The 13,455-nt window shown below is 44.4% G+C and overlaps 1 protein-coding gene across 1 annotated transcript; it reads left to right on the top strand.

Annotated features, from left to right (window-relative positions):
* The first annotated feature begins 607 nt into the window (after positions 1–607).
* On the top strand, positions 608–11,561 carry ccnk (cyclin K). Its single transcript, XM_022242252.2, has 9 exons — positions 608–769; positions 3,193–3,343; positions 4,188–4,269; positions 5,804–5,935; positions 6,708–6,871; positions 7,830–7,999; positions 8,385–8,482; positions 8,866–8,911; positions 9,910–11,561. The coding sequence occupies exons 2-9, from the start codon at positions 3,207–3,209 to the stop codon at positions 11,142–11,144; spliced, it is 2,064 nt and encodes a 687-aa protein (XP_022097944.2). The 5' UTR covers positions 608–769; positions 3,193–3,206; the 3' UTR covers positions 11,145–11,561.
* The last annotated feature ends 1,894 nt before the right edge of the window (positions 11,562–13,455 follow it).

Here is a 13,455-nt window from a genome sequence, read left to right as displayed (position 1 = left end):
CATGCGCATAATACATACATGTACATGTACAGTGCAATGTACATACATGTACACGTACGTAACCGTGATCGATTCCCCAGACGGTACGGCCGGGGTATAAGGGTGCAGTGTCCCAATTCAAGGAAAATTCTCCGCCAGGCCGAGGCGCAGAAAAAGTACCCCCCAGAGATTGTTTCGAAAAGAGGGGTCTGTTTGGGCCAGGAAATGGTGGAATTGTGTCAGTATGGCCCAGAATCATCTCTGTAGATTCAGGGGCACCCATCTGGGGGCAAAGCAGACAAAAATGGGATTGAAAATTAGTCAGAAGAGCCCCAGGAAGGTGAGGGATGTCATTTGAAAAATGGCCGCTGGGAGGGCTTGGCAACATTCACTTTTTGGGGGGTGAGTTTGTTTTGGGCGGATAATTAAAAAATTCATTGGTTAACCTACTAAAAATTGAAAATCAAATGAAATCTGAAGGACCAAACAACACATTGATTTTTGTTTGAGAGGCCTCAGGGACTTCAGTTGCCTGCCATGGGGCTCCAAACTTGGTTGATTTTACACTATTTTCAATGGAGCTTGAATTAGTTCAGTGCACCCATAAAGCTCACTGTCGATGCTAACGTTGAGGGCAGGCTACTAAGCCACAGGATACTGGTTGCACAAGTTCATGGAGTCAACGTTTCAGCCAAGTTGGAGCTGGAGAATATTTGATTGTTTTTATCAACCAGCATTTCATTGAAACCTCATTTTAGGCTTTCCTGTCTTTATCGCAAGCACAGTTTTCGTAAGTGTTGAGATTGGTCCGTTTTCTGATGTAAATGGTTCTGTTTGTCATGTCGTGCTTTGTGTACCGTAACCGTCAATGGCAGTGTCGGGCGGGTGTCGGTGTCAGGCGGGTGTCGGCCACTTCGCCCCATTTCCACTTCGCCCTGTGCCACTTCGCTCCATTTCCACTTCGTCCCATCCCTACCTAGCCCCATTTCCACTTCGCCCCTTTGATTATCGTTCATTCTGTTCTCTAGCAAATACTAACAGAGGCATAGGCCTAGATAGGATCATAAATCTTTGAACTATTTTTTTCTGTTTTTTGACGTGATCTTGGAGAGGATGTCAAAAGAAACATTTTGATATAGGCCTAGCCTAAGTTTGGATTCCATCAGTCCCTGAAAAGCAAAGAAATACTGATTTAAAGTTGGGATATTTTGAGATTTTGGGACATGTATGTTTAATGCAGAGCAAACTGTGATTTTTTTAAAAATACACAGTAAGGTTCAGTGCAGTCTTTACTCTGCCGCAAAATGATTGTACTCCTTCCTGAGGCAAAGGCAAATCAACTGTGGATAGAGTACAGTAAACTTGCCCACGATTGAAGATTGCACTGAACAATAAATCATTATTATATTTTATTATTTTAAATAAAAACCCCCATGGGGCCCAGGTGCTGGACTATCTCCATACCCAGGGCCTTATGCTCATGTGCAATAAAAAGAGATCGCAAGTGGACCAAATTTGTTTTCAGATCTATTCATTTTTTGGTCCCATTTGAAAACACTGTTACCTTGTTGCGTGTCTTAACACAAAACGTTTGCTTCCAAGTGACATGGTTTCTCATTACCGAGAAATTTGGAGAAGAATTTCACCGCTCTGTCTGTACATGCCGTAATGGACTTGATGGACAGAAGCTCAAATTGTAGAAGGGTTTTTTCCCAGTGTACAAGCGTGCATCAGTTATCTAAATACTGGATCATTCTTTGTGGACACATGCTTGTAATAAGCCACAACCAAATTTACTCGGCTGCAACTGATCCTTGATGGCACTTAACCCTAACACTCCTCAGTTTTCCAACAGGTGAAGGATTGATTAGGGTTAGGGTTAAGGAAGTTACAAAGTATCCTTCCATGTGATTACGAGACGAAGATACCTCCATGGCAGTTGATAAATAATATTAATTTAGTGTCACTGTTTGTATGATCTGTGAAATTTGTTCGATAATGCACTGATAAGCCCCAAATTGGGGCTTTGTACAATGTACATGTAGTGCTCTGTGGTCTACATGGACAGTAAGTAGTGCTTGGGAGATTGGCGGAAGGGCGAAGTAACAAATGGGCAACGTTGCAAGCGGGCCAAGTGGTAAATAGGCAAAGTGAGGGACATGTGGATGTTTCGTGTATCCACCCTGAGTTGAAGTGCACCCTCACCAGTGAAAGATGGACCCTCTGATACAAAGTTTTCCAACTGGGTTTTTGCACACATTCGGCGTTCACATGAAGACCATACATTCCAGATGCAGAATAACTTTGTTGGGCGTACTCAGTGTGCCCCGTGTCAAATGTACCTAATCTTGCATACCTATGCGATGAGTTCATACCAAAGGACTGTCAATTTCATTTAAAAAGACGCCCTCTTTTGTTCCCTCTCGGAGCACATTACAGCAACCTAAATCCCCTGCTAAATCATCATTCCAATAACAGGTGGAATAATCTTAATTACAGAAATTGATCACTGTGCAATCAGCCATTCTTGTAGCATTCCCTTCTGTATTAACCACTTCCTGCGGGGGCATTTTTCAATGTTGATGATGCTGGGGTGGGATATTTATCATTTTTTTTCTGTTTTCAAAATTCTTAAAAAATTCCTGTCTTCATTTACTGGACTTTTACAAACACATGAAGGCGTGTCTGGTGTCCACTCTAACCCGACCGTAACTGGTGTTACATAATAGTCTTTTGTTCACGAACCTGGCTCAGTGCGCTGCTGACGTCTTTTCAATAGGGGCCAGATTAGCGTCCAGCGGTGCTGTGTGGCTCATCACTGCGTTGGTGGAGCGCTTTTGTCCCCGGTGGTAATCCACTCGCTCTAAATACCTTGGTATACTGTTTCAAAACAAGGCAGGTTTATCTCCACTTTTGAGAGTGAAAAAGTGTCGGTAATGCCCAGCAGCCTGGTCTTTTGTTCCGAATACGGTCGTTTGTTACAAGGTCCTGTTCCCTTTGTCCGAGTTCGGAGGCCCCGGCCACGCATATAAAGCATACGTTTCCGGATCCGGGATCCCCGGCAAGAAGTGGTTAAAGATTTAGTTAATTTTTGTCCGCGGAAACAACACATGTTTTTTTATATTGTATTTATGTTTGCACATGTGTACTTTCTTCAATTTGACGAGTAAACTGCTTTATTTTCTTCCATGTTAATTTTTTTTTCTTCAACAGGCCCAACAGGTAGAATGCCGTGTTGGTACTATGAGAAAGAAGACCTGATTAACACGCCTTCCAGCAGAGATGGCATCGATGCAGCCACGGAGGCTAGATATCGCAAAGAAGGGGCTCGTTTTATCATCGATGCTGGTACCCAGCTTGGACTGTATCCTTGCACATTGACAAAGGAACATGAAACGGGGCATAGCATTATTCCATATTTGCTCACCTTTAACCGGGAGAAGGCACCATGCAAGGAGATTCCAATGCCTTTGTCTTTAGGGGGAATAATTAGTGTAATGTACATGGGGAGTCAGGTTGGTGTAGTGGCACTTTCCTCGACTTCCACCTCTGCGAGTTGGGTTTGAATCCCTTCTAGGTCAGCATATGGATTGGGTTTTCAGTCCCTGCCTGACTCTGTGGATTTTGCCTGGAATATTCATTCTGGGTTTTCCCTTCCACCTCTTAAACAGTTTTAAACTGAAATTTCCTCATCGTCTTCTTAATCATCCTGTAATTGGTGATAAATGTGCTGTTGGATGCACTGAAATAATACATAAATAAATGTGACCTGCTCCGTGCAAATAAGTCACAAGTCATCAGAGCCAGTTGTTAGTAACAGGCCTTTTAAAAGAATCTTGTATTGTAGAAGTCAGTGGGAACCATCAATATTTTTCATCCACACATTTTTTGCCACTTTCATCAAGATGCCAAAATGAGTCATACATGAAAACAAAGAGCTTTGCTTACTCTTCCTAATGGAAACTGAAACAAATTACCAAAAAAAAATAGCTTCATTACTCATTTTCACAGAGGGGATAATAAATTACTCTAACATCATTGTTAAGGAGGGCTGGATGCAGAAAGGATTAAAAGCATCTCTAGTCTTTGACCTTTTTTTAATTAAAAAGTTTCAAAGTCATCAAACCATCACAAGCTGATATTGATCAGGTTTATTGTAAATGTTAAATTGAATAAATCTGACTTCTTCCTTGATCAAGCTGACATAGGCGATACGATACCATGGCAACTGGTGTGGTGTATTTTCATCGCTTTTACATGTTCCATTCCTTCAAGGACTTCCCAAGATATGTAAGTTGTGGAGTCCATGCTTGAATGATGCATGGTACTTCGTTGCCCTAACAGTGATGTCTTGTGGGGCCATTGGGGCCTTGTATACGCACACTTGTTTGTTTGAATATGGCACAGACTATGAACAATCATGCGTGTACATCTGAAGATACAAATATCCCTGGGGTTTCAGACATTTGACAGATGTCAAATCCACCCCAAGGGGGTGCTTCTGCTTGGGGTGGATTTGTGATCATTTGCATATAAAATGTAATCTTTTCCTTGTGAGCAATTCATGATTGCCACCCTATGGGCTCTGAATTGGACCAAGAGAGGGCACAATTTTCCTAGCAAAGGAAGCTCCTTTGGTAGTAACTGCACATTGCTGGTTCAGGAAGGACTATGAAATGCAGTTGTAATCACTACCAAAAGAAAGAACCCTCCCGAACAACATGCCTTTTTTCAACCAATGAGGGGGTGCTTCTGCTCGGGGTGGATTTTTGATCATTTGCATGTAAAAAAATGTGCATATAAATGCTGATGCACAAAAGGCTGGTGCCTATGTGAAATCTGGTACATAAATAGGGTCAATTCCCTGAGGTATGACAAACCTGAAAATTCAATATTTCAAAAGTTGAAATGTAAAAATATTGTCCAGCCAATATATAGTTTTTCATTTCATATAACATAAGCAAAATAGAAATGTGAAATTATTTATGAGTTGAAGGAGATGAAAAGTTCAATATCATTGCATATGAAAGTTAAAATCAAATTTATACCCGATATAAATTATTTACTTGATATTCTATATCGAAGCAGGGCACTGGAAGAAACGTTGCACAGCCAGGGCTTACTGTTAAAACATAAGCCCCTGCGGATGAGTTTGATGCATGGTAGTAAGCATCAGCACCCTGATGAAGGTGTACTTGTTCCCTGAGATCCGCTTTTTATGGTTTCAGTATGAACCAGTTGCAATGAGAATTTGCAGCGATCACTTACAAAATCATCAAAAATGTTATAACGGTTAAAGATTACTTATGTTATCTAATGGTGCCTGTCCTGATTGAAATAGCCTAGCCACTGTTTTTCACACATTCAGTGTAGCTTGGTTTTTCCATTGAAGATTGATAAGGGAACGTTTCATAATTGTTGAAGGCGGTATTTACTGCGGCACCGCTGTATTTTTGCGGTACCAGCATTAAGCCCTTTCGGGTAACTAGTGCGGTGCCACTAAAAAAAACAGCGGTACCACAGTAAATACCGCCTTCAACAATTATGAAACGCTCCCTAACATGATAGGAAGTGTCTTACATTAGGAGGTTATGACTAATAGCTAGGAGCAGGTTTATTCTGAACTTCTGATTTTGCTGTTCTGTGTATTAATCTTTTCATTGGTACAGGTCTAGAGGATAGTGTCCACTATTCCATTTAGCTTACCTGTATGAAAGGCCAGCAACCTACCCTACTGGAGCTGTTTTTGACAGATCAGATAACTCGAGACAAAAATGGTTTGAATTGCCATTGATGCCTGATGTGTGACATCTCTTTTGCTCAGGTCACCGGGGCTGCCTGCTTGTTCCTGGCAGGGAAGGTAGAAGAGACACCCAAGAAATGCAAAGACATCATCCGTGTGGCCAAGCATATGGTCCCAGAGCCTCACTTCAATGCATTTGGCGATGACCCCAAGGTACGGTCGTGTGGCAATAGTGTGAGGATCATGTGATTATCGTGTGATGATCATGTGATTATCGTGTGATGATCATGTGATTATCTTGTGATGATCATGTGATTATCTTGTGATGATCACGTGCTAGATGCAGATGTCTTACCCACTTGACCACGAAGCTTGCCGGTGTCGGCTGGCTGGTTCGAATCAGATGTAGCAGCGGGTACTGCAAACAACTACTAGTGCAGACATCTGCACTAGTAGGCAGGGGGTCGTGGGTTCGAGTCCCACCCGAGTGCGCTCTAGGTTTTTTCACAAGCCTTAGGGGGCATACACTGAGTATACCGTGTTAAAATACACATCAGGCGGGGCTAGATCCAAAATTTATTGATATCTCCCCGGCACAAGTCCCTCTTTGAAATAGATATATACCGAACTTGCGCTAACGTATTGTTTCGGGTTTCAGATGTTGGCTCCTAAAATCTCTCACGTACCAGTAGCCACGTTTTGCTTTGAATTTTTGTTCCCTTGTGTATTGTCTTTAGCACAATTCCAGCTCAACAGAAAGTCATGATTATGCATAATGACAACTCACTGACCCCATTATTACAAGGAGGATGGATCCTTTTGTGTATGACTAGTAAACTGCAAATATGGTGGCTTACGCATCGTGGTAAACGGAACGGTGGGCATTTGTCTTTCAATCATGAATGTGTGTAAAACATGATAACATATTCTAGTTTTAGTTAACACATGGTCAGATGTCTTGCTTGTATTTTTGGACCGTTTGCAGGAAGAGATCATGACCCACGAGCGTATTCTTCTTCAGACCATCAAGTTTGACCTTCAGGTGGACCATCCTTACAGCTACCTCCTCAAGTATGCCAAGACACTCAAAGGGGACAAGGCTAAGATACAGCAGCTAGTGCAGATGGCATGGACATTTGTCAATGACAGGTGAGGAAAGTGCAGATGGCATGGACATTTGTCAATGACAGGTGAGGAAAGTGCAGATGGCATGGACATTTGTCAATGACAGGTGAGGAAAGTGCAGATGGCATGGACATTTGTCAATGACAGGTGAGGAAAGTGCAGATGGCATGGACATTTGTCAATGACAGGTGAGGAAGGAGGAGTGATTGGCTAGTGTTTTGTTTAGTTATTTATTCATTACTTTAATATTGGAGTATATATGCTTAATTGTTACTCATTGATTACTCATTGGTTCCCCATTTCTTGTTAATTGATCACTCATCAGTCACTTATTGAGTTCGATTACTTATTTAGTAAGGGTGTTCTTTTTGATTTTGTGGTTTTCATTTTTTACCGACCTTATTTTGGCTATCATTGGAGGAATACTTGTGAACAGAGACAATGCAGGTCTTTCACTTCGAGGGAGAGAACTTGCCATGCATTTAAATTGCCTACTGACTTGAGCCGTATGGTGCTCTCACAGACCCACGTGACCTAACGCACATCCACTATTGTCATAGGCAAGAGCCATGGTGCCATGCACAGTACTTAGGTAGTAAGCAAGTTTCAAAGCTAGCCACCAGTGCCAGATCAATAACTGTGCATTGGAAAAATAATAACCGTCATGAACTGTGTGTATGGTTGTTTTGCATGAAAAGAAGCTTCATTGTCTGGTTTACAGTGTATGATATATATGTTCGCTGACCTAAGGCTTGCCTGCTTCAGTGGTGGCTGATCTCCGGGAAACAATGTGGTCATATGATACTTTGACGTTTTTTAATTGGATCCTGTTAAACAGGATCAGAAAACATCTAGAGCTTAACCTCGGCTGTTTCCAAGTCCCTAGGGATAAGAAAAAACATTATCATCCCCCTCTGAAGCCGTGTGCGTGTTCTGTTTGTGACATGGAATGTTTCCAAACCGGTACACCTACCCTCCACAGCCTCTGCACAACACTGTGCTTGCAGTGGGAGCCTCACATTGTGGGTGTGGCCTTCTTGTACCTGGCGGGCCGCCTCTCCAAGAGTGACCTCCTGGAATCGTCCAGCAAGAACACAAAGGGCAAGTGGTGGGAGCAGCTAGCTGATGATGTGTCCTTGGACATCATGGAAGGTTAGTAGACAGTGTGCATGTATGAAAGAGGGCGCTATGTTTCCAAGCAACTACATCAGTTTGGATAGATCTATTGTGTGCTTGCACGTAGTATATTTTGTGGCCATATATGGCTCCAAGCACATGTGACCTGAAGTTGTGCAGACCAAATGTTTGGCCTGAGCACAGCTGTGGCTGAAGCCTCTCTCTTTGCCTTCAAGGTGACAAGGTACTTGAGCAAGAGGCCCACAGGTTCTGGTCATATTTAGCTATGTACACAGCTCTGTGAATTATGAAGCATGAGGAAGTAGGGCTGGTCCTAACAATCACATAAGACCATAATGTGAAACGGTTGCTTCATCACTTGTGTTTAATGGTCACAGTGTTTTGTGTATTTGTTGTGTAGATATCTGTCACCTTCTACTGGATCTTTATTCTACCGGCAAAGAGGCAAAGCCATCCGCCACGACTCCAACCAAAGCGGCAGTCAAACGGCCCAGACCGGTATGGAATGGTTGTCACATGATTTAAACCTGTTTGCTGTTCAACTGAGCAAAGCCTTATGGCCTTGGGTGACACAACTGGGGTAGTGGAGATAATGAGAATGTCGGCTCCAGACTGTGAGGCACAGAAGTCAGCGAGTTGAATTTTGTCGGGTGACTGGCAAACTTTCAGTGATACAGTTTTTTTGGAGTATAGAAAAGGTTGCATTACTGACAGGACTTTCTTTTTTTTTTAACGGAAGGCAATACTGTGTCAGTTAAGGTCGTCAAATTTCTCGAAATTTCCCTCATTTGAACAATTAAACGGAGGAAACAAAGCAATTTTGATAAATTGTCTTGCTCATGGACACAAGTTGGGTTTATGTTTTTCTTTCGCTCATACAGAAAACACCGCCTTCTGCTGGCTCTGAGGGTGGCAGCAAGACCTCAGGTGAGTTATCAGATTATGCTGCGGCAGTATTTTAATGGCCAGGATTTATCTGTGGTCGGGATAACTAGAATGTTTCAGAAAGTTAGGTCTTTAGGTTGGCGGATAGACGATTCGAGTAGACTTGCAGATTCCCAAATGTGTTTATGGGCAGGAATGAACTGAGAAAGGCTTGGGTATTCCACCAACGTCAGTTGTCACTGACTTTTTACCGTAATTGTAGTTGTTTTTTATTGTAGCCATTGTTCATGAAGCTGAGACGTCAGTTTATCATGTTATGATTTTTCTGACCTCTGTCAGATACTTGTGAAGTATAGGGAAATATAAAAGAGAAGGAAAGATGGACCCCTGCAACCCAATAGGTGCTGGGGCGATGCACAGGCACCGCAACTGTTGGTGAGACACTGTATATCGGGATCCCAATATGATGCTTTTAGAGTTGATCTGCGCACTTCCACGTTTGAAAATGAGGCTGTATGTGTCAGCTTCAATTCGTAATACGATCAGACGATTGAAAGTAAGGAGTCAAGACACAAAATACACAAAGGTATGTTAAATTCAGACTTTTCAGGCTGCAAATTTTTGTGGAAGAGTCTTTCAGGATGACTCGACACGTAAAATCAAAAGAAAAAATAACGACAACTGACCGCGAACTAACATACCAGCGATGAGCGTGTATCTGCATGTGCAGTGGGCGTGGTTTAAATTGAAGTGGCATCACACTTACGAACCGATTACTGCATGTACTGTGTGGACTCCGCGGGCACGCGCGACAAAGTTCAACACAGAGATCCTCGGTTTTGATGCAGATAAGTGCAGATGGCACTAATGTGAAATCCTCTCTCTGAGGTTGTTTGCACTGAGCTTGGATTGTTTATCAGAATCCAGATTTTACTTTCAATTTTTCAAAATTTCAGCTCGTGTCCTTTCCTCCTTTGGTCATCAAGTATCTTTGTTGACACTCACATAACAAGTACAGTCATTGTATTTACTTTCAACAGATGAATCTCATGTGCTCCACCAGCCGATATCTAAGTCAGACAAACCGAGGGAAGGCCACCCCCACTCCCAGTCACGGCCCCCACCCCCTCCCCCTCCATCCTCATCAGCCGGGGCTTCATCTTCCAGCCACGGAAAAGTGGGAGGGACTGACCAGGTAGACAAGCCTCCTAGTGCCAAGAGCCAACCTCCGCCTCCGAAAAAAATCATGAAGGAGTCCGTCCCTGTGGCCACGCCTCAGCCAAAGGGTCAGACAGCCCCGCCTCCTGCCCAAGCTCCTCCCCCTCATACAGCACCTCCGTCCAGTCAGCCCTACCAAGGGCCTGTGTCCTACACAGAGACGGCCCCAACGTCGTCCTACAGCATGCCGCCACCCCCTGTTAGTCAAGGCTATCCCTCGACGGGTTACCCCCAGTCTGCCCCACCCAACACGGCAGCGAGCACTACCCAGCCAACGTACAATCAAGCATCGTACCAGTCTGGGTGGAATTACGGAAACCAAGTGCAACCACCTGCCAATCCCGTTCCCAGCTACGGACAGACCACTTACAACATGAACCAGCCCCCTCCTGGCTACATGCAGAATGCACCCCCACAAACTGGGGTCAACCCAACACCACCACAGCTGCCACCATCACAGCAGCAACTGCCACAACAGCAGCAGCAGCAGCCTTTACCGCCGCTACCCCCACCAGGGCCGGTACAGCCGCAGCCCTACAGCCAGCCCTATAACCAGTACCCACAGCCTGCCCCGGTTCCCCCAGGTCCCCCGCCAAGTGGCATGCCACCTCCACCAATGAACGTACCCCCTCCCCAAGTGAATGTGCCCCCTCCACCGCACAATGTGTCTGTGCCTCCACCCAATATGAACAAGCCCCCGCCGCTAATGTCCAAGCCTCCCCCCTTGATGGGCCAGCCTCCGCCAGTTCAAATACCCACCAACCAGCCTCCTCCTTCGCAGCCCTTCCCCAACTTTCCCCCGCCCCCAGCTGGCAATCAGAGCTACAACCAGCCGCCACCCAATTTTGACATGATGCGCATGCCCGGTCCATCGGGTATGGCCCCCGGCCCCTCGGGTATGCCCCCGGGCTCCTCAGGTATGCCCCCTGGCCCACAATCCGAGAGTGTGTTTTCATCTAGCATCCCTGGGGGTCTAGCCACAGTGCGTATCACCGGCCGGGATAGCAGTTGGAGTGGACAGAGGAGAGGTTCTCACAGTGGCGGTGGTACTAGGTAATCACTAAGGTGAAAGTCACCATGGTTAGAAAAATGAAACAAATTTCAGAGGCTCAATGAAACAAGACAGTATCTTGTGACAATTTCTTGTAATGGCGAAGTCACTGTACTTGTCTGTTCAAGAGAGTAATCTTTTGAGGGAATTTTTCTTCTTTCCGGAGTTGTTTTGTTTTGGTTATGTTTACCTAGCTCAAAAATTACACGGTAAAAAAGATGGCAGTCACAAACTAGGGTTTGCCCAAAGTGGGGTTATATTTTCATTTAAAGATTGTAGTTATTGTGTTAACCACTTACCGCTGGTGGCAGTTATCAATGTTGATGATGCTGGGGCAGGATATTTATCATTTTTTTCTGTTTGCAAATTTCTTTAAAAATTCCTATCTTCATTTACTGGACACTTACATCCACACAAAGGACTGTCTGGCCCGAGAGACAAAATCTATTGACGCCTGAGTATTTTAGCCAGGCCTGCAGCCTTGTATAAAGAGCTCAGATTGTGCGGTGTTATGTAACTTTCTTTTGTTCACAAACCTGGTGCGCTGCTGACCTCTTTTCAATGGGGTCCAGATTAGCATGCATTGGTCCTGTGTGGCTCATCGCTGCGGTGGTGGAGTGCTTTTTTTATGTGGTTGTAATCCGCTCGCTATAAATGCCCCAAACCGTGGTAAAGTGTTTCAAAACAAGGCTGGGTTATCTCCACTTTTGAGAGTGAAAAAATATCGGTAATACCCAGCAGCCTGGTCTTTTGTTCCAAGTACGGTCTTTTGTTACAAGGCCCAGTTCCCTTTGTCCGAGTTCGGAGACCCTGGCCACCCATATAAAGCATACGTGTCCGGAACCGGGATCCCCGGCAGGAAGTAGTGAAGGGAGATTTGTCATGCATGTATTGTATGGAATTTAAAAGCCGATTCACGCTCACTTGGAACTTAAAAATTACCTCAGACCTCTGTACTGATGATGCCTCACTTGGCTTTAATACTCGGGTGCTTTCCTATAGAGCTCAGTGGACTGTAGGCCCCCACTGGCTCCACAGGAAAGCACTCATGTTATGGCCAAGTTAAAATGTATCTGTACTTAGAACATTTAAAGCATTCATAGCTTTTTTGAAGTTTTGTACAAAATTAGACACTTCCATTTCAGAGAACTAATATAGGTTTTCCTGGCCAATTTCAGAAAAAGCACAATTTAATTTGTAAAATTTGATTTAGCGTAGATTTTGAAAACGACTAAATACCTGGTTTCATTTTTGCAATAACAAGTATTCAACTTAAGTTTGCATCCTTCAAATGAATGAATGTGCATTACGTTTCAGTAAAGAGGTTACAAATACATGGCTGGGATTTCGGATTGACTTTTTCCTTGCCAATTACAACAAATGTGCATTCTTATTCGCTGAAAATCGGTCTTTTTACCATGAACCTTTGGAAGTGAGTATTCATTTTCATTTGCTGCAATTTAAAATTGCAAAATATACATTCAATTTGATTAGAATATACATTGGCAGCTCAGTCTCGGGAGACCATGCAAAGAGCACCCTTGGAGTGTTGAGTTGTGGCACCGTCTGCTATGACTCTGCAGACCAATGCGAGAGTGGCAGTCCTTGTTGCAATTGAAGCAGATGTGCGATGGGGCCACGGTGTCAGGGGTTACTGCAGCATGCTTTCTCCTTGCCCTCTTCTCTGCTGCTAGCTGGCCTCTGCTCACGTCCGCCTCTCCGACGCCTTTGTGGACTGTCTGACGCCAGGCACCTCTGTTTGCAGCTTGTATCTCCCATCTGTCTTGGGAGATACTGCAGGCCTTCAGATCACGCTTGAAGGTGTCTTTCAATCGGAGTAACGGGCGGCTGACACGTCTGGTACCCAATGCCAGCTTGCCATATAGGATGTCTTTCGGCAGCCTCCCGTCCAGCGTACGCCGGATGTGTCCCAGCCAGTGTAGGCGGCATAGGCTCAGCAGAGAGTACATACTGGGGATTTTGGCATGCTGTAGAATGTCACTATGAGGGATGTGGTCCTGCCAGCTGATTCCAAGGATGCGCTTGAGACATCGCATGTGGAAGGTGTTAAGCCGGTGCTCCTGTCTCATGTAGGTAGTCCAGTACTCACTACCATAGAGTAAGGTACTGAGAACACAAGCTTGGTAGACTCGGATCTTTGTGTGTTCCATTAGAGCTTTGTTCTTCCACACCCTCTTGGTCGGTCTTGTCATGAGTGTGTTTGCCTTCCCAAGTCGTCTGTTGAGTTCAGCATCGAGTGACAGATTATTGCTGACAGTGGAACCCAGATAGGTGAAGTTGTCCACGGCTACAAGGG

This window comes from Acanthaster planci, linkage group LG01 (assembly GCF_054643075.1).
Source record: "Acanthaster planci isolate LZ-2023a linkage group LG01, COTS_SCS, whole genome shotgun sequence".
In the NCBI taxonomy this organism is placed as follows: Eukaryota; Metazoa; Echinodermata; class Asteroidea; order Valvatida; family Acanthasteridae; genus Acanthaster; species Acanthaster planci.
This window is presented reverse-complemented; position numbering and strand designations above follow the sequence as displayed.

Bases quoted from the DNA above. Each gene is read 5' to 3' on its own strand.
- ccnk (XM_022242252.2), top strand. From the start codon at position 3,207: ATGCCGTGTTGGTACTATGAGAAAGAAGACCTGATTAACACGCCTTCC. The intron at 4,270-5,803 runs GTAAGTTGTGGA...TCTTTTGCTCAG, and splicing joins TCAAGGACTTCCCAAGATAT to GTCACCGGGGCTGCCTGCTT. The intron at 8,483-8,865 runs GTATGGAATGGT...TCGCTCATACAG, and splicing joins CAGTCAAACGGCCCAGACCG to AAAACACCGCCTTCTGCTGG.